The 22,144-nt window shown below is 43.5% G+C and overlaps 1 protein-coding gene across 10 annotated transcripts in view; it reads left to right on the top strand.

The window, feature by feature from the left end:
- Window positions 1–22,144, top strand: part of LOC139548022 (glutamate receptor 4) — a 168,009-nt gene that overhangs the window by 119,238 nt on the left and 26,627 nt on the right. For all 10 annotated transcript variants that reach the window (XR_011669622.1, XR_011669624.1, XR_011669666.1 and 7 more), the window contains 2 exons: window positions 4,883–5,089; window positions 16,445–16,818. Coding sequence is in view for 4 of the 10 variants with exons in the window: in XM_071357685.1 (XP_071213786.1) it covers window positions 4,883–5,089; window positions 16,445–16,818 (581 nt within the window). In the remaining 6 variants the exon portion in view is untranslated. The remainder of the gene's footprint in view (window positions 1–4,882; window positions 5,090–16,444; window positions 16,819–22,144) is intronic.

The raw sequence follows: 22,144 nt of genomic DNA on the forward strand, positions 1-22,144 counted from the left end.
GCTAGGCTGAAACACCTGCATTTTGGAGCTGCCTTACTCCAGAAAGCAAAAAAGAGACAACGTTTGTATGCGGCTTTATTAACTCTATGTTTTTTTTTTACGTTGTTTGCAAACTGATATGTGACACGTTTTAATGCCAAAATAACATGCAACAGGTGGGGCTCAAAATATGCCCTGAATGACAGGTTGCCACTGTTGGCTTTAGCTAGCCAGCTAGATAGATTCCCAATCTCCTATCCTCATAACTAGCCACAAAGCCATTTCAGGCTATCGATCAAGTTAGAGTAGCTTGTTTAACCATCTTAGCTGGCATGCCTGCTGGCAAGGTTGCTAGGCTTTAGAAAAACAAACATTTACTATGTGTACTGAATAAGACTCACATTATTTTACATTTTTGTTCCCAGAGTTTAGCAGAGATGCAGAGAAGCATATTTATTTTCTTAAAAAATATAATCACATGCTCAATGGGTGACATGTCCGGTGAGTATGCAGGCTTACCAAGAAAAACTTCCAAGCGGACTAATTTGAGGTAAAAAATGCAGAGAAGCATATTTATTTTCTTTAAAAATATAATCACATGCTCAATGGGTGACATGTCCGGTGAGTATGCAGGCTTACCAAGAAAAACTTCCAAGCGGACTAATTTGAGGTAAAAAGGAGTCGGAGCACTCAACAACAAAGGCAGAGATTGATTTCTCACTTTAATCCATTGTCAAGCTGACGTCTTCCTCAGAGTGACCTGATCATTGCACTTAGCTCCTATGTATTGCCTAGTGGCTCACTGAGACAACAATATACAAAAATTATAATAATAATATGTTTCAAGGTAAATGGCAAATTATAGCACAAAATAAAAAGATAAATAGTGTAGTCTTTTTAATCAATAGGCCAAGTGAAAATATACATAGGTGATATTTGGGTGTCTGTGAACCGGACACACAGAGACCCCAAAAATCAAGGCAACATTATATATGGAAATTAAGACATCATTTAGCCCCTTTGGAACCACAGTGTCTAAGAAGTACTGCCAAAATGCCTCTCTTTGTTTTAGTTTACGTACAATATCACCTCGTTTTGGTGAAAATTGAATCGTTCTATTGCTACAAAGCGCAGGGAGGAAGGTGAGCCATGATTGGCTTCAATGCACTGGCAAGCAACAGCATAGTCCGTGTTTTTATTTCGAATAGCAGCCTTGTGTTCTGCAATGCTCGTTTAGTTTGACCAATATAAGCAGCTCCACAGATGTATTTGAGCATGTACACTACATGGCCAAAAGTATGAGGACACCTAATGGTCGACCGTCTCATTCCAAAATTATGGGCATTAATATGATGTTGGTCTCGCTTTTGCTGCTACAACAGCCTCCACTCTTCTGGGAAGGCTTTCCACTAGATGTTGGAACATTCCTGCGGGGACTTGCTTCCATTCAGTTTAGACCATTAGGAGGTCGGGCCCTGATGTTGGGCAATTAGGCCTGGCTCGCAGTCGGCGTTCCAATTCATCCCAAAGGTGTTTGATGGGATTGAGGTCAGGGCTCTGTGCAGGCCAGTCGAGTTCTCCCACACCAATCTCAACAAACCATTTCCGTATAGATCTCGCTTTGTGCATGGGGGCAGTGTCATGCTGAAACAGGAAAGGGCCTTCCCCACAAAGTTGGAAGCACAGAATCGTGTAGAATGTCATTGTATGCTGTATCTTTAAGGTTTCCATTCACTGGAACTAAGGGGCTTAGCCCGAAGAATGAAAAACAGCCCCAGACCATTATTCCTCCTCCACCAAAATGTACAGTTGGCAGTATGCATTGGGGCAGGTAGCATTCTCCTGGCATCCGCCAAACACAGATGGTGAAGCATGAGTCCAATGGCAGCGAGCTTTACACCACCCCAGCCGACTGGTGATCTTAGGCTTGTGTGCGGATGCTAGGCCATGAAAACCCATTTCATGAAGCTCCCGAGAACAGTTCTTGTGCTGACGTTGCTTCCAGAGGCAGTTTTGAACTCGGTAGTGAGTGTTGCAACCTAGTACAGACGATTTTTTTGCACTTGTTTTTTGCACTTGAAATGTGCACTTGTGCACATTTCAGCACTCGGCAGTCCCGTTCTGTGACTTTGTGTGGCCTACCACTTCGCGGCTGAGCCATTGTTGCTCTTAGAAGTTTCCACTTCACAATAACAGCACTTGCAGTTGACCAGGGCAGCTCTAGCAGGGCAGAAATTTGACCAACTGACTTGTTGGAAAGGTGGCATCCTATGACAGTGTCACGTTGAAAGTCACTGAGCTCTTCAGTACGGGCCATTCCACTGCCAATGTTTGTCTATGGAGATTGCATGGCTATGTGCTCGATTTTATACACCTGTCAGCAACTGGTGTGACTGAAATCCACTCATTTGAAGGGGTGTCCACATACTTTTGGCCATGTAGTGTATATGACATTTGTGGTGCTACAATTAATGAAGCTTTGGATTTTGTATTCTTTACCTGTTCTCGGGTGGTAAAACACTTTCGTATTGGTCGTACAAAACTCGACTTCTTTTTGAAAGCTGTTTGTTTTCTCACATCAGAAATACCAGATGCATTGTAGTGTCTAAACACTCCATTGCCATTACACAATGATTGCCTATTAGCAAATAATAAATAATTTAAATGTAATTGGCGAACAAATTTGAAAGTGTCAACTTTCAATGCTAAGGGGCCCATCCTATTAGAAGGGGAGAAAGAGAGTCCTTTACACAGGACTGACACTTGGGCATCCGTGAGAGGCCCTGGTGAAATGTTGGTCACCAAAAGTTCTTGTTGTGGTTCCGACTCAACCTCCTCAGGTGGGCTGGGGGTGGATTTCGTCCCCGTCGAGTCCGCCTCGTCTTCCTTTGGGTATCGCGCTGGTTGACTCGCTCCCCTAAAAGAGCGGGGTTGATTCAGGAGGTATAAAAGTGACGATGCTCTGAAGCTTCTTGCTTGCTGGCATAGGACAGGTGAGCATCATAGTGCAGTATATTTAGTAGTGCAGTATATTTAGATGTGTGATTTACAACAGTCAGAAGGACACCCTCATAATTACAATTGAACAAGCAAAGAGGTATACTTAAAAATAGACATACTGTATGTTTTGACAGAATTAGGCATAATGATTATGGCACTAGATTGCAGGAAAAAGCTGTTTCAGGTGTTTGAAAAATGTGAAATTCAACCCCCTTCTATCTTCACCTACTTCTTGCCCCCTCTAAAATAATGTGTGTGTGTGTGTGTGTGTGTGTGTGTGTGTGTGTGTGTGTGTGTGTGTGTGTGTGTGTGTGTGTGTGTGTGTGTGTGTGTGTGTGTGTAACACCATGTCTACTTGTGTTCATTATCCACTGATGATGTGTGGGAGATTATTGGCCAGCTTGTCAGCCATGATCAACTTGGACGTGAAGAGTCTTGAAAAGACTCTCTTTTTAGGGTTCTTTCAATGTTCTTTCACCTTTCTTTAAGCATTTTTCTACCTTTTTTCCTGTTACATAGTGTTTTATCTACATATTATATTTTGCTGTAACCATTTTTTCTTGCACCATGACACCATTACTATTTTCTGATATTTGCCCTGAAAAAAAGCTTATGTGAAAAGAAAACCATTTAATGTAAATGTATCTCGCCAATGTCTTAAAAAATGCCTCGGCTTTTTTTTTTTGGTATGCTATTGCTTCAAATGCTCTGGGGCGGTGTGATGTCGGGCAGAACCCCAGAATATATTGCTTGTTCTCAATATACATTTGGCCACGTTCCACGAAGATGTAATTTTTAAGAAACTATGAACTGTCAACCGAGGGAGTTTTCTAGATTTTTTTTTTTCCGGCATCAGCAAATCAGATGATTGATTTCCTGCCATTAGTAAAGGAACGGGCAGCTTTAGCAGTTCCTTATGGAACGTTTTTTTACATTGAGTACAGGAGGCAAGAGAATGTATGCCATTCGTCCTCACTACACGTCTCTCTCTCTTTCTGTCTTTCTGTCTGTCTATATCTCTGACCCTCTCTGTGTGTCTCACTTTCTTTCTCTCCCTTATACTCCCTCTCTTTTTCTTTCTTTCTTTTGCTGTCTCTCTCTCTCTCTCTCTCTCTCTTTCTCATACCGTACCTTACCACTCATGCACACACCCAAACAGACACACACACAAACACACACACACACATACACATACACATATGCATTCATGCTACACACACATCCCAACTGCTGCTACCAGACTCTTATTATACGGCTCAGTTTAACACTGCCCCCCATCCCCCCCTTCCCTAATGCACGTGTAAATATTAGACTATACATTGTACCTCCTGTATTATACTTATGCTGAAATGTTTATTCTATTCTACTGCGCCATTTACTTGATCTTCGTGTTCTTATCTTTTATTATTTGTTGTTGTTGTTGTTGCCTTGTTGAGAACGATTTCGTTGGACGTTGTATTCCATACGTATCCCGTACATACAATTAATACAAACTTGAAACTTGTATTACACACACAGTAACATTTTAAATAATAGCCAGTGTAGTGTTCAATGGCTTTTTTATCTTCCATATCTATGTATGTGTTTGTGCACACGTGTCTGCTATATGTCTGTTTTTGAGTGAAAGAACAAAGATAATCCAGCAGGCAAAACTGGTTGAAATTATGTCATAATGAGTGACGTTATAATGACATAAATTCAACCAGTTTCACAACAACAAAAAAATATTATCTCAATATGATGTCAATTCAACCAATTTTTTTTAAATGGTTGAATTGACGTCATTATAACGTCACTCATTATGACCTGATTTTAACCAGTTATGCTTGCTGGGTAAGTGACTGTCTGTGAGTGGCGGACCTGTTTGCCAGTTTGACCCTGTGGTCCCTGTGTCACTTTGTAGGAGGGTCCCTATGTCATGTTGAAGAAGAACTGGGAGTTGTACGAGGGCAACGACCAGTATGAAGGCTACTGCGTGGACCTGGCCTCGGAGATCGCCAAACACATCGGCATCAAGTATAAGATCGCTATCGTTCCTGACGGAAAGTACGGCGCTCGGGACCCGGAGACCAAGATATGGAATGGAATGGTCGGGGAGCTGGTGTACGGGGTAAGAGGGACAGGGGACTGGGGTGTGTGTGTGTGTGTGTGTGTTTGCACCTTGATTTTGTTGAGCCACTTTTTTTTGTTGGGTTTCACTCACACTTGACATCCATTTGTACATCTATTTAGTTATCTGAAAGAAGCAGAATCAGTTACCTTAAACATGCAGGGTTTGTCAGAAAACAAAGACGGCTTTAAATCTGTTTAAGTTACCCGGACCACTTCAAAAGCTACAGTACCAGTCAAAGGTTTTGACACACCTACTCCTTCCAGGGTTTTTCTTTTTTGAAATTTTCTACATTGTACAATAATAGTGAAGACATCAAAACTATGAAATAACACATATGGAATCATGTAGTAACCAAAAACGTGTTAAACAAATCAAATATATTTTATATTTGAGATTCTTCAAAGTAGCCACCCTTTGCCTTGATGACAGCTTTGCACACTCTTGGCATTCTCTCAACCAGCTTCACCTGGAATGCTTTTCCAACAGCCTTGAATGAGCTCCCACATATTCTGAGCACTTGTTGGCTGCTTTTCATTCACTCTGCGGTCTAACTCATCCCAAACTATCTCAATTGGGTTGAGGTTGGTGATTGTGAAGGCCAGGTCATCTGATGCAGCACTCCATCCCTCTCCTTCTTGGTCAAATAGCCCTTACACAGCCTGGAGGTGTGTTCGGTCATTGTCCTGTTGAAAAACAAATGATAGTCCCACTAAGTGCAAACCAGATGGGATGCCGTATCGCTGCAGAATGTTGTGGTAGCGATGATTGCTAAGTGTGCCTTGAATTCTAAATAAATCAGTGTCACCAGCAAAGCACCATCACACCACCTCCTCCATGCTTCACGGTGGGAACCACACATGCTGAGATCATCCGTTCACCTACTCTGCATCTCACAAAGACACGGTAGTTGGAACTGAAAATCTCAAGTTTGGACTCATCAGACCAAGGACACATTTCCACCGGTCTAATGTCCATTGCTCATGTTTCTTGGCCCAAGCAAGTCTCTTCTTATTATTGGTGTCCTTTAGTAGTGGGTTCTTTGCAGAAATTCGACCACGAAGGCCTAATTCACGCAGTCTCCTCTGAACAGTTGATGTTGAGATGTGTCTCCTACTTGAACTCTGTGAAACATTTATTTGGGCTGCATTTTCTGAGACTGGTAACTCTAATGAACGTATCCTCTGCAGCAGAGGTAATTCTGGGGCTTCATTTCCTGTGGCGGTCTTCATGAGAGCCAGTTTCATCATTGCGCTTTAATGGTTTTTGCGACTGCACTTGAAGAAACTGTCAAAGTTCTTGAAATTTTCCAGATTGGCTGACCTTCATGTCTTAAAAGTAATGATGGACTGTCATTTCTCTTTGCTTATTTGAGCTGTTCTTGCCATAATAAGGACTTGGTCTTTTACCAAATAGGGCTATCTTCTGTATACCACCCCTACCTTGTCACAACACAACTGATTGGCTCAAACGCATTAAGAAGGAAATAAATTCCACAAATTAACTTTTAACAAGGCACACCTGTTTAATTTAAATGTATTCCAGGTGATTACCTCATGAAGCTGGTTGAGAGAATGCCAAGAGTGCACAAAGCTGTCATCAAGGCAAAGAGTGTCTATTTTGAAGGATCTCAAATATAAAATATACTTTGATTTGTTTAAAGAAAATTGGGTTACTACATGATTCCATATGTGTTATTTCATAGTTTTGATGTCTTCACTATTATTCTACAATGTAGAAAATAGTACAAATAAAGAAAAACCCTTGAATGAGTAGGTGTGTCCAAACTTTTGACTGGTACTGTAGATCTTGACCAAACTAAAACTTGGCATGGGGGATGCCTATTAGGGTGGAAAAATTCTGGTAAACTTTTCCAAAAATCACAAAATCCTGGTTGGATTCCCTCTTGATTCCTGGAAATCTAAGAGGTGAGAGGGTTAAATTGTGTCTGCTAAAAGGAGTTAAGGGGTCTTACTGGTGCTTAGCTACCTTGTGTGTTTTTAAGAGATAACAGGGTTAATGTGCAGGTGTAGGGTACGTGTGTGTGTGTCAAAATCAAACGTTTATTGGTCGCGTACACAGTTTAGAAGATTTTATAGCAGGTGCAGCGAAATGCTTGTCCAAAAATGTCGAACAAGTACACAAATAATAATAAATGACTAGAACCAAGAAATCACGAATGTCAGAACAAATCCAGTTCACAACCAAAATAACACTGTATCAGTAACCCAAATTCAATCTGTACATACACCAAAAAGGTAAACTAAGAATGATAGGTACATCAGTAGATATATTAGAATGAGCTATGCGAAGAACACAGTCAATGAATACACAGTGTGAAAAACAATATAAAAGAAACGGTCCCATGTTTAATGTGTTCTGAATGTACAAAACATTTCCATGACAGACTGACCAGGTGAATCCAGGTGAAAGCTATGATCCCTTATGGAAGTCACCTGTTAAATCCACTTCAATCAGTATAGATGAAGGGGAGGAGACAGGTTAAAGAAGGATTTTTAAATCTCGAGACAATTAATACCGGGATTGTGTATGTGTGCCATTCTGAGGGTGAATGGGTAGGACAAAAGATTTAAGTGCCTTTGAACGAGGTATGGTAGTAGGTGCCAGGCGCACCGGTTTGAGTGTGTCAAGAACTGCAACGCTGCAACACTCAACAGTTTCCTGTGTGTATTAAGAATGGTCCACCACCCAAAGGACTTCCAGACAACTAGACACAACTGTGGGAAGCATTGAAGTCAACATGGGCCATCATCATGTTTGCGAGTTTATATATACAGTATGTGCGTGTGTCGCAAATGTGCTGTAAATATCCTGGATGGGCTGACCGCGAAAGCCATTCAGTTGAGGGCGGTGCAGTTGCCGTACCAGGCGGTGATGTAGCCCGAGACAATGCTCTCAATGGTGCATCTGTAGAATTTCATGAGGGTCTTAGGGGCCGTGCTGAATTTATTCAGCCGCCTGAGGTTGTAGAGGCGCTGTTGCGCCTCCTTCACAATGGTGTCGGTGTGGTGGGACCATTTCATGTCCTCAGTGATGTGCACGCCAAGGAACTTGAAGCTTTTGACCCTCTCCACTCCGGCCCCATTGATGTAGATGGGGGCATTCTGTCTCCTATAGTTCACGATCAGCTCCTTTTTTTTTTACATTGAGGGAGAGGTTATTTTCCTGGTACCACTGGCAGGCCTCTAACCTCCTCCCTGTAAGCTGTCTCTTCATTGTAGGTAATCAGGCCTACCACTGTCATGTCCTCAGCAAACTTGATGACTGAGTGGGAGTCATGAGTAGCCACGCAGTCATGGGTTAACAGTGAGTACTGGAGGGGGCTGAGTACACACCCCCGTGTTAAAGATCAGTGTGGCGGAGGTGTTGTTGCCTAGCCTCACCACCTGGGGTCAGCCCGTCAGGAAGACTAGGACACAATTGCACAGGGAGGGGTTCAGATCCAGGGCCCTGAGCATAGTGAAATACTTGGAGGGCACTATGGTGTTTGGAAGCAGAGCTGTAGTCGATGAACAGCATTCTCACATACGTATTGCTCTTGTCCAGGTGGGATAAGGCGGTGGGGCAGTGTATTAGTATGCAAATTGTAATGGGTCTAGGTGATATGGTGGAGGTGATATGGTCCTTGACTAGCCTCTCAAAAGCACTTCATGGTGACATAGGTGAGTGCTGTGTGTGTTTGTGTGTGTGTGTGCGTGTGTGTGTGCGCACACATAAAGGCTTAAGGAGCTTGCAGAGCTCTTACGGTGCAGAGGGAAGCTATGAGCCCAGAGTTTAGCCCGTCAGCACTTTACTGTCTCTAAGACCTTGCCTGGTGACCATTCACCTTCGGACAGTCTCTTTCAACGCCTGTGTTACCGCAAAAGGTCTCCCCCCATTTCAGCCCTGTCATGTATTTTAATGCATCCTCAATGCAAGCCGACCTGTTCTTTTAGTACATTTATGCTGAAGACGATGGAAATTGTATCTCTGTTTTTTCTTTCTCTCTCGTTCCCTCCATGCAATGTGTCGGCTTGTTGTAATATATAAAACGTTCATTTATTTTTTGGTGGATTAATCCCGAATTCCCGACAGCCGACGCCCAGGCAGCCAAGGTCAGAAGTGTTGCTAAATCACTAACAAAAATCTGGTTTGTGGATTTGCCATAAATAAGCAATATTCGCTCTCGCAGAATGTTCCATTTCTTTTGTTGTTAGCATTTTTCTCCAACTGAGTTATTTCATCCCCTTCTCCCGATCTGCAGCCTTTTGAATTAAGCCACTAGGATTAGAGCGACTCTCTGTCTTTTTCGGTTCCAAACTTGATCATTGTAAGATGTCTTTAATCAGAAAAAGTAGCGAAATTAAATGAAAAATAGCTGGATGGGGAGAAAAGACGCGTGATTGTTGATGTTCGGCTTGTGATTGGCATGCTTAGTGATTGTGACAGATAGAAGGATAGCCAAATTTGTTAATGATAGACGGGGTCGACTAGGAAAACTGTTCTCAATATAGGAGTGCTGATTTCGGGTACATTTTGCCTTTTAGATCACAATGAATAAGATTACACAGACAGAAGGAACCTGATCCTAGATCAGCACTCCAGCTCTGAGACGCTTGATACATAAGCCCCTGTCTTCTTTGGCTCTGACGAACTGTAGCTGACCAACTCTCTTGTTATCTTTCTCAGAACGATTTTCTTGAACCTAACCAGTCAGGCTTCAAGACGGGTCACTCAACTGAGACTGCTCTCCTCTGTATCACAGAGGCTCTCCGCTCTGCCAAAGCTGACTCCGCTGTTCTCATCCTCCTAGATCTATCCGCTGCCTTCGACACCGTGAATCACCAGATCCTCCTCTTGACCCTCTTAGGACTGGCCGTCTTAGGCTCTGCACACTCCTGGGTTGCATCCTACCTGGCAGGCCGTTCCTACCAGGTGGCGGGGAGAGGATCTGTGTCTGCACCACAGGCTCTCACTACTGGTGTCGTCCAGGGCTCGGTTCTAGGCCCTCTCCAAGTCACTTGGCGCCATCCTCTCATCATCTCTTCTATCATTGCTGTGTGGATGACACTCAAATACTTTTCTCATTCTTCTGACACCCAGGTGGCGACACACATCTCTGCATGCCTGGCAGATATTTCAGTTTGGATGTTGGCCCACCCCTTCAAGCTCAAACTCGACAAGACAGAGCTGCTCTTTATCCCAGGAAGGGCTGCCTGCTGCAAGACCTCTCCATCATGGTCGGAAACTCCACGGTGTCCCCCTCCCAGAGTGCAAAAAACCTTGGCGTGACCCTGGGCAACATCCTGTTGTTCTCTGCAAACATCAAAGCAGTGACTCACTCCTGCAGGTTCATGCTCTACAACATCTGTAGAGTACAACTTTTCCTCACACAGGAAGTGACCTCAGGTCCTACTCGTCATATCCTGTCTGAACTACTGCAACTCTCTGTTGGCTGGGCTCCCCGGTTGTGCCATCAAACCCCTGCAACTTATCCAGAACGCCGCAGACTGTCTGGTGTTCAACCTTCCCAAGTTCACTCATGTCACCCCACTCTTCCGTACACCCCAATGGCTTTCAGTTGAAGCTCGCATCCACTAATTAATTTCAACTAATTATTATTAAGTAACTGGTTCCACAGCCTTTTTTTGTTTATTCAACTTTTCGGTCAAAGTGTTACCTGAACATAACCTTTTTAGTTGGCTCAAACTTAAAACGATGTGTATGCTCAACTTGTCTCATATGTTCAACTAGAAATTATTATTTGTGGCATTTTACCTAAAAAAGACTCTGGAACTAATTACACACCCACTCACAGCGCTTTTAACATATAACGTATTCTATATACATATTTGACACACGTTGACATACATAATTACATTGTAAATGTTCAGTTACAGTGCATTCAGAAAGTATTCAGACCCCTTGACTTTTTCCAGATTGTTTTTACGCTACAGCTTTATTCTAAAATGGATGAAAGTCATTTTTCCCTCATCAATCTACACACAATACCCCATAATGACAAAGCAAAAACAGGTTTTTAGACATTTTTGCAAATGTATTCCAAATAAAAAAACAGATATATCACATCTATATAAGTATTCAGATCTTTTACTCAGTACTTTATTGAAACACCTTTGGTAGCGATTACAGCATTGAGTCTTCCTGGGTATGATGCTACAAGCTCGGCACACCTGTATTTGGGAGGTTTCTCCCATTCTTCTCTCCAGATCCTCTCAAACTCTGTCAGGTTGGATGGGGAGCGTCGCTGCACAGCTATTTTCAGGTCTCTCAAGGTTCAAGTCCAGGCTCTGGGTGGACCACTCAAGGACATTCACAGACTTGTCCCAAAGCCACTCCTGCGTTGTCTTGGCTGTGTGGTTAGGGTCGTTGTCCTGTTGGAAGGTGAACCTTCACCCCAGTCTGAGGTGCTGAGCGATCTGGAGCAGGTTTTTATCAAGGAACTCTGTACTTTGCTCCGTTCATCTTTTCCTCGATCCTGACTAGTCTTCCAGTCCCTGCCACTGAAAGCATCCCCACAGCATGATGCTGCCACCACCATGCTTCACCATAGGGATGGTGCCAGGTTTCTCCAGACGTCATGCTTGGCATTTGGGCCAAAGAGTTAAATCTTGGTTTCATCAGACCAGAGAGTCTTGTTTCTCATGTTGTTGTCATGTTGTGTTGCTACCATGCTATGTTGTTGTCTTAGGTCTCTCTTTATGTAGTGTTGTCTCTCTTGTCGTGATGTGTGTTTTGTCCTATATATTTATTGAATTTATTTTTGTTTTTAATCCCATCGCCTGTCCACGCAGGAGGCCTTTTGCCTTTTGGTAGGCTGTCATTGTAAATAAGAATTTGTTCTTAACTCACTTGCCTGGTTAAATAAAGGTTAAATAAATAAATGGTCTGAGAGTCCTTTAGGTGCCTTTTGGCAAACTCCAAGCGGCCTGTCATGTGCCTTTTAATGAGAAGTGGCTTCCGTATGGCCACTCTACCATAAAGGCCTGATTGGTGGAGGGCTGCAGAGATGGTTGTCCTTCTGGAAGGTTTTCCCATCTCCACAGAGGAACTCTGGAGCTCTGTCAGAGTGACCATCAGGTTCTTGGTCACCTCCCTGACCAAGGCCCTTCTCCCCTGATTGCTCAGTTTGGCCGGGCAGCCAGCTCTAGAAAGAGTCTTGGTGGTTCCAAACTTCTTCCATTTAAGAAAGATGGAGGCCACTGTGTTCTTGGGGTCCTTCAATGCTGCAGAATTTTTTTGGTACCCTTCCCCAGATCTGTGCCTCGACCACAATTCTATGGACAATTCCTTCGACCTCATGGTTTGATTTTTGCTCTGACATTCACTGTCAACTGTGGGACCTTATATAGACAGGTATGTACATTTCCAAATCATGTCCAATCAATTGAATTTACCACAGGTGGACTCCAATCAAGTTGTAGAAACATCTCAAGGATGATCAATGGAAACAGGATGCACCTGAGCTCAATTTCAAGTCTCATACCAAAGGGTCTGAATACTTATGTAAATAAGGTATTTCTGTTTTTGTTTTTTTATAAATTTGCAAAGATTTCTTAAAACCTGTTTTCGTTTTGCCATTATGGGGTATTGTGTGTAAATTGATGAGGAACATTTTTTATTTAATCCATTTTAGAATAAGGCTGTAACATAACAAAATGTGGGAAAAGTCAAGGGGTCTGAATACTTTCCGAATGCACTGTATACTGTCATTATTATTCAACTTGTCCTTACCTGGGATTTGAACTCACAACCTATTCAACCACATTCAGATCTTCCTGCTATGCCACCATGAATGATAATTTATTCTGACTATTCTCTCATCATTGATTTGATTTACTTACTTAAGCAATTGTATGTTTTTCTGTATAGTTGTCTAGTGTTTGTGGGGCCTATTACTCTGTTTAAATAACACAATTTTAAGTGGTCTGAATTTTTGCCTATGTTTTCTCATGTTGGAGCTAAGTTTGAGCCAACAAAAAATGTTACATTCTGGTAAAACGTTGATTGAAAAGTTGAGTAAACAAAAAAAGGAACCAGTTACTTAATAATATTTAGTTGAAACACCTAGATTTGTTTTACAGTGTCGTTTTTATCACTTCTACTCCTGATTTTCTAGCTCTCCGTCGGTCCCCATCGTTCGGAGTTAGCTAGCTTTATGGTCTCTTAGCTCGCTAGTTGGCTACCAGCGCTGCATGTGGTTTTTAGCTAGAAACCTTTGGGCTAACCCCCACTCGGTCTGCGTGACTAAACCCGAGCGGTACTGTTTCATCAAGTGTGTTACCCCACATTTGAAGCACAATCCTTTACATTCCCTTATAAACCTAGCTGTGCGAGTGGCTTAGTTTACACACCGAGTCAGGACTTGATATAAACACGGGTGGTGATAGCCCGCTAATTAGCTAGCATCCCTGTCAGCTCCATTTTCACTACCCTGGAAGTATTTAGACTGTTTCTGCTTATCTGACTTCCAGCTATCGTTACCCTGATAGTCTCCCGTTACTTCCATGTCTTGTCCGACTTCCCCATCGAATAGTAGTGTGTCGAGTAGTGAGCTTGCTAGCCTCCTCCACGGTAATTCCATCTGTTTTCGTCCATCCATTCGAAACGATATCCTCGAGTGTACCGACCAAGGGGGAGAGAAAGCGGCGCAAGCCAAACAAGGCTTGCCCTGGCAATTGCGGCAACGACATGTCCCAGCCTGATTCCCATCAGCTCTGTGCTACATGCCTCGGCATGGACCATGCTTTGGCAGCTCTCGTTGACCCCGCTAGGTGTGTGCATTGTGCTAAGCTGGGACCCGGCATCATTAAACGTAGAGCAAAGTATTGGCCAGGCCTCACTCTTGTTCGAGGATGACTCAGTTGACAACAAAGTCCCACAGGAGGGAGAAACCCGGACCCCCAAGTGCATCGCTGAGGCTTCCGGGAGAGTCATGGCGCACGCGACTGTCGGCCATATAACGCAAGGATGTCTGAGATGGAGAAGGGAACAATTCTGTATGGACAGATCGATCCCACCAGACTGTTCGGACCAGCAATATTGGAGATACAGGCCAGGTTTGAGTCCAGGAAGATGGGTTTCCTGGGCTTCCTGTTACTAGTTCCCATCACATCCAGGCCCACAGGCCTACGGTGATCGTTCAGAATGTTCCCATTCAAAACAATCAACATGTCAAGGGTTACCTTGTCCAGCCACCAGGCCTGGCAGGTTCCCTGTCCCTTCACGGGACAGGTTCCCCACATGCGCAGTCGCCCTCGGGGTCATCGCACCGTTGGCCAGGGGTACAGACTACATCCGAACAGTGCAGTCCACTGAACAGGGGGAAGCGGCCTAAGCCCTCAGAGATACTTCATTGGCCAAGGGAGCCTCACGGGTGGTGCCGAGGGAGGAAACTCATCAGGGCTTCTTTGGCTAAATCATGCCATAAGTTCACCTCTTACCGACCCAGCAGCAAAATATGGATTGTCTCTGGTCCTTGTAACCTGTCGAGCATCTCTCACTGTGGACAGAGTGATGGCTTTTGCCACTTCCCGGCAACATCAGTCACGTACTGGATGTTAGTATGAGGTGTCTTGAGCTCATGGCCTCCATGATTGTGGTAATCCCGCTTGGCCTCGTCCTCATGAGAGACTTCCAGCATTGGGTGACCTCACTCCGCTTGAACCCATCTCTCCACAGGCAATATACTGCCAAGGAGGAGCACACTCCTGGAAACTTCACTCTCTAGCAAAATATATGTTTTTATGGAGGAGCAGCGACGATCTGTTGTATCTCAGAGAAACATGTGCCAGGCAGACTAAACTCAGGTGTGGATTTACAGTCACTGGGGAACCCCCTACCAGGAGAGTGATGACTTCATCCCGAAGTCGTCGGGACGTTACGGTAGAGCTGCCATCGATCTGTACACAACGCAGGACAACGGGCACCGACGCTTGTTCCTTGCAATGGGAGATCACAATGTTCCTCTTGGTGTAGAAATGCTGGCCACTAGTGGTCAGATGTGCTTCTGTACCCTTTCCTTCCATTGGGCCTGATTTCTCCCTCCACCCACTCTGAACCGAGTGAAAGCGAATGGTCTATCCCTCATCCTGATAGCCCCACCACCATTAAGGTAAACTTGGCGGCAATCTCAGCTTGCCATGTAGGAATAGGTGAAATGATGGGGTTCACCCCTTTCGTTCTTCGTTTTATTTAGGGAATGTGCTGTCTAATAAGATGGCCATGTTGCTCACCTGACTACTCCAAAGTTACGAAACGAATGCCATGCTCATTCCTTAAGTAATTTCCATGACTCATAGTACCCTGGTCAAGCCACTGATATTTCCATCTCAGAGATTTGTGCGGAGGCTAGTTGGGCTTCCCTTCACACTTTTGTGAGGTTCTATCATATGGACTTCACAGCGCCATCCCTTGCGCACACACTGCTTGGCGCTGGAGCTGAGTAGGATTGATCAGGTACACTACCATGTAGCACAACACAGGCTTCTCAGGAAACGGGATAATGACAGTCGGAGCATTTTGCAAGTGTCCCTTGGTGAGATGTCAACTGAAAAATAACTACCGGTTGCGGTATGTAACCCCGATTCTCTGAAGGAGATTAAGGAGGCTTCTCACCAGATTGTACCTCTTGCGCGACTTGTGTAAGAGGCAGTTCGTTGAATGAGGAAACCAGATCATTGCGGGTGCTGTATAGATATGCGCAGCTCACACCCATAAAGATCTGATTGACCTTTTAACCATGATTTAATAAGGTTTCAGCGAGTAGGACACAAGGGGGCGTGTCCCATAGTGAGACGTCTCCCTCATCTCTTTCAGAGAACCGGGGTTACATACCGTAACCCAGGCATTATCAACTAGATTCAGCCGCGGGATGATTATTTCTTAAGCGGATGGTCATGGGGCCAGAACATAATCAAAAATTATTTGTAGACTGCAAATTGACTGCAAGAAGCCCAACCAGGTATAACATTTGACTAAAACATGATCCTTTCAAACCTTGCTTACATTTGTATACAATCACATACAGTACATACTCTGTTATGCGTGAAAATACTAACAGATTTCGAAAATTCGAATCACTTGGAGCTGATTTGCTGGTGTTTTTACTGTCTTATGTCCAACAATAAAATAAAAATTGGATCAGAAAAGTTGGGCGGCCAAATAAAATAACCCACAGGCCAAATTCGGGACACTAGTTGGGGAACCTTGTCGTAACCCATAGTTGTTTCTACTGTTGTCTACCATTTTGGCAACAGTTGCATTAGCAGCTTAGATGACTCTCCAGTCCAAAGGCTAACCCTTTCCCCCTTCTCTTCCCCCACCCATTAACAGAAAGCGGAAATCGCTGTGGCCCCATTGACAATCACGCTGGTCCGGGAGGAGGTGATCGACTTCTCCAAGCCCTTCATGTCACTGGGCATCTCCATCATGATCAAGAAGCCCCAGAAGTCCAAACCTGGGGTTTTCTCCTTCCTGGACCCGCTGGCCTACGAGATCTGGATGTGCATTGTGTTTGCCTACATCGGCGTGAGCGTGGTGCTCTTCCTGGTCAGCCGCTTCAGCCCGTACGAGTGGCACACCGAGGAGCCCGAGGAGGGCACCGACGGTCCGCCCAGCGACCAGCCCCCCAACGAGTTTGGCATCTTCAACTCCCTCTGGTTCTCCCTGGGCGCCTTCATGCAGCAGGGATGTGACATCTCCCCCAGGTGAGAGATAGATGCATTACTACTTAGACTGCATGATATACTACTACTACAGTACATGCATACTACTACAATACACACTTACTACTACAGCAATATATTCTGATACATTATACCGAAACATCCCCCAGCTGGGAGATAAATATCACCACTACTACATGGAAAACATTCTATATTACATTACACCCAAACATCCCTTAGGTGAGAGACAAACACACACACATACATTACACACATAATACTACATTACATCCAAATGTCCCCTCAATGTCCTTTTCTTTATTGGGTTAAGTGTTAAAGGCTTGTTGACATTGATAACAGCTGCCTCGGGATGCTATGGATCATACAGGATACAGGTTTCATTCGCTGGCTAACTATTAGTCTCTTCACTGTCTGTTGCAGAACAAACATAGGTACTCCACTCTGTACAATTGCAATTTGCACCCTAGTTTTCTTCATGGATATTCACACCAAAATCGCCACTTTATGTCGCATAAGTGAAAATAACGAAAAAAATGGCCTGTAGATTTGTAATAAGTATGTCTTATCTCGGCTTATCGTTTGTAGTCACTGTCTCTGCTATGCTTTACTGTGTGTGTGGGGGGGTGTGCATTATGATCTGTCTGTTTCAGCATTTCTCATCTGCTTTAGAGGGATATTGCACTGCTGTCCCATTGTCTTTGATGTGTCTGGTGTGTATTTGTGCTATGTTTCATACACTGTATTTCTGCGTTCAACAGGCACGAGAGGTCAAAGGGTATATCATTCATTACTTACTATTAGCTACCTCTCGTACGATCATGAACCACAAAAAACTATTCCGTAACCATTCAGTGCTGGGTGTCATTGCTTCCGGGTCAAGCTTCCTGTCTTAGCTACTTCTCGTCCAATCATGAACCACCAAAAACTATTCTGTAACCATTCAGTGCTGGGTGTCATTGCTTCCGGGTCAAGCTTCCTGTCTGTGACACACTTTTCTGCCCACTCAGCATCTGCTTGCTGTCCTGTAGTCGTGATAAGGATCTTTATGGTTTGTGTAGTTCTTTTTATAGTAATTTCATGACAGACCTGGGTCAAATAGCCTACATAATATCCTGTGTCAAATACTTAAATGCATTTGAGGTGTGCTTGGTCTAGTTTGAAGTTTGCACTTTTAGGACTATTTGCTATGTGATACCAGGAAAACTTAAACAAGCACAGCTCAAAGTATTTGAAAGGACTTGAGGTTTTGTATTTGACATGTGTCAAATAGGTCCTAAGTCTGCTTTATTATCCCTGGAATTATTTTAAAGGTAGACTCAGTGATATGAAGTTAGCATTACATTATCAGTTGTGGGCACTTCCGCAAATCACACAAAGACAGCCGAAAGCAAAAGGTTGATCTCCCCTGCATTATCTTTGGTTCATACTGCTGCTCGTGGTCACATCATATAGCTGAGTTTTAGTTTCAGCTCTTCTAGTCTTTAATGGTTCCTATATATCTCTTAGTTCCTCTAAGGTTCCTATATACTGTAGATCATAGTCTTTAAGATTAAGAATGGAATAAGACTGAGAGGAGGGACCAAAACCAGCCTGTATTTTTCAGCCCTCCTACACAGGACCAGAGCAGAGGCATACACAAGATGGAGAACACTAAGGTACATTAGACAAGAGCACCGTCAAAATTATAGTGCCCGTTACGTAGCATCCTAAAACATCCTATAGCACCTCTACCTTGAGGGAGCTATAGTGGGCCTATGATTTTGACTTAAGTCCACTTCATTTTAAGTAGTCCACTTGAGAAGGGATCCTCATCCACCAAATACTGTATATAATTCGGTAAACTTTCCCAAAATTCTCAGGTTTTCCAGTAATCCCAGTTCGGGATTCTCGCAATCAAGAGGGAATACGCAGGAAAAGTAATCATCTAACTGGGATTCCTCCAACTGGGAATTTCTGGAAAACCTGGGAATTTTGGGACGTTTTTCTGGAATTTTATGACCTGCTACTGTTTAGTAATTTAGTCAGCATTCATTATTTAGTATTGAAACATTTAGAATTGATACATTTTGTCTACATTGTCCTTTTGTCTCTCCGCAGTGTGGCCTGCCTACTGTGCCTGTCTGTCCCACACCTGTCACAGATACAGTTACAGTAATCCCACGGGCCTTGTCCCAATCTGTCACCAAAAGAGCCCTTGTTCACTCTGGAGGGGTCGACTGAAGTTTACCCTGACAAGGGGACATGTAAATCCCCTCCACCGAGGGATTAGGGGACTTTGAGAGTGTGGAGAAAATGAGGGAATGACAAGGGCACTGTTTTAGTGATGGGTTTGAGGCTATGCCACACCACTCATCTGTAGTGATGATAAGGAAAGGAAGCTGGCGTACGTGTAAGGCATATACAGGAAGCCATCTCACACTGATAACATACACAGTCCAATCAGAGATGATGACCCAGTGGTGAGATGATTGACAGGTCTAAAGGTCATTCGCTACTGAAGTTCCGTCTTTTACCTTAATGAAGGTTAATTCCGCTTCTCTCACACACATACAGACACTCACACACACACGTCTCCCCAAGGCACCCCATAATAATTAATGCAGTAATTCATATCCCTGTGTGCTCGTCTCCGATGGTAATGCCGGGTCTCCATGGCAACGGAGAAGGGAGTGTGTGTGGGTGAAGTGGGGACATGGGAGCTCCCTAATTGAGAACAAATCCCAGTTTAGAGTAACTAAAGATGCAGGGTGCATCCCAAATGGCGGCCTATTCCCTATATATTGCACTACGTTTGACCTGAGTCCTATGCCATTTGCGACGCACCACACTGTTATTGACTCAGGAGACCAGACAGATACTTAATTATTTACACTATTAAGATATTCACAATATCATAATAATATTCAGAAATCTTTGTGGATGCTGAAGGCAGTATGTCAACGATTTTGTTAGACCAGCAAGGTTTGTACTTTCTGTCATTTTCTGTGTATGTTTATAACTTTTGGCTACTTTCTTGACTCGTGTTGGTTAACACGCTATCCGATCATCCCCAGAAATATCCATGGACAGTTTGATCTGGGTGTGATTGGTCTAAACTGTGCTCACCGGTTTGCCTGATTGGATGGGGGTGCGATTGGTTTGGTCTGTTCTTGAAGGCTGCCTTCCTCTAGTCTGGTCTAATTTAACAGGTGCGATTGGTTTGGCATGTTTGGTCAGTGCTGATTGCTTCAGTCTGCCCTACCAGGCATATGAAAATCATATTTGCCAGACTGCATCACTTGAGCGAGAGTATGAGAGAAGTGAGGCTGAATTTTTACAAGCTCATGTAGGGTCAAATTGATTTCAGGAAATAAATTCTTAATCAGGGCTGCAATGGAGAGGACAGGGAGGGAGAGAGAAGGACGGAAGAGAGCGGGAGAGGGGGATAGCATGACTAACTAAAGCGCTAGGGGCTAGCCTGGGGGTGTATCATGCTGGGAGCAGACAACACATCTTCATTTATTTAGGCTCCTCTCAAGGTCAACCTCACTGTGGCTCTCCTCTCTCTATCTCCATGTCTTCTCTCTCTGTCTTCCCCCTCTCTCTCAGTCAGAAGTTAGAAGTCAGATGTTTATATACACTTATGTTGGAGACATTAACTCGTTTTTCAACCACTCCACAAATTTCTTGTTAACAAACTATAGTTTTGGCAAGTCGGTTAGGACATCTACTTTGTGCATAACACAAGTAATTTTTCCAACAATTGTTTACAGACGGATTATTTCACTTATAATTCACTGTATCACAATTCCAGTGGGTCAGAAGTTTAAATACACGAAGTTGACTGTGCCTTTAAACAGCTTGGAAAATTCCAGAAAATTATGTAATGGCTTTAGAAGCTTCTGATAGGCTAATTGACATAATTTGAGTACCTGTGGATGTATTTCAAAGGCTACCCTCAAACTCAGTGCCTCTTTGCTTGACATCATGGGAAAATCAAAAGAAATCAGCCAAGACCTCAGAAAAAAATTGCTTGGAAAATTTCTGAAAATTATGTAATGGCTTTAGAAGCTTCTGATAGGCTAATTGACATAATTTGAGTACCTGTGGATGTATTTTAAGGCCTATCTTCAAACTCAGTGCCTCTTTGCTTGACATCATGAGAAAATCAAAAGAAATCAGCCAAGACCACAGAAAAAAACTTTAGAGTTCCACAAGTCTGGTTCATCCTTGAGAGCAATTTCCAAACGCCTGAAGGTACCACGTTCAACTGTACAAACAATAGTACGCAAGTATAAACACCATGGGACCACGCAGCCGTCATACCGCTCAGGAAGGAGACGCTTCTGTCTCTTAGAGATGAATGTACTTTGGTGCAAAAAGTGCAAATCAATCCCAGAACAACAGCAAAGGACCTTGTGAAGATGCTGGAGGAAACAGATACAAAAGTATCTATATCCACAGTAAAACGAGTCCTTTATCGACATAATCTGAAAGGCCGCTCAGCAAGGAAGAAGCCACTGCTCCAAAACCGCCATAAAGAAGCCTTACTATGGTTTGCAACTGCACATGGGGACAAAGATCCTACTTTTGGAGAAATGTCCTCTGGTCTGATGAAACAAAAATAGAACTGTTTGGCCATAATGACCATTGTTATGTTTGGAGGAAAAAGGGGGAGGCTTGCAAGCCGAAGAACAACATCCCAACCATGAGTCACGGAGGTGGTAGCATCATGTTGTGCGGATGCTTTGCTGCAGGAGGGACTGGTGCACTTCACAAAATAGATGGCATCATGAGGAAGGAAATGTATGTAGATATATTGAAGCAACATCTCAAGACATCAGTCAGGAAGTTAAAGCTTGGTCGCAAATGGGTCTTCCAAATGGACAATGACCCCAAGCATACTTCCAAAGTTGTGGCAAAATGGCTTCAGGACAACAAAGTCAAGGAATTGGAGTGGCCATCACAAAGCCCTGACCTAAATCCTATAGAACATTTGTGGGCAGAACGGAAAAAGAATGTGAGAGCAAGGAGGCCTACAAACCTGACTCAGTTACACCAGCTCTGTCAGGAGGAATGGGCCAAAATTCACCCAACTTATTGTGGGAAGCTTGTGGAAGGCTACCCGAAACGTTTGACCCAAGTTAAACAATTTAAAGGCAATGCTACCAAATACTAATTGAGTGTATGTAAACTTCTGACCCACTGGGAATGTGATGAAAGAAATAAAAGCTGAAATAAATCATTCTCTATACTATTATTCTGACATTTCACATTCTCAAAATAAAGTGGTGATCCTAACTGACCTAAGACAGGGAATTTTTACTAGGATTAAATGTCAGGAATTGTGAAACTGAGTTTAAATGTA

Source organism: Salvelinus alpinus, chromosome 1, assembly GCF_045679555.1.
Source record: "Salvelinus alpinus chromosome 1, SLU_Salpinus.1, whole genome shotgun sequence".
Lineage (NCBI taxonomy): Eukaryota > Metazoa > Chordata > Actinopteri > Salmoniformes > Salmonidae > Salvelinus > Salvelinus alpinus.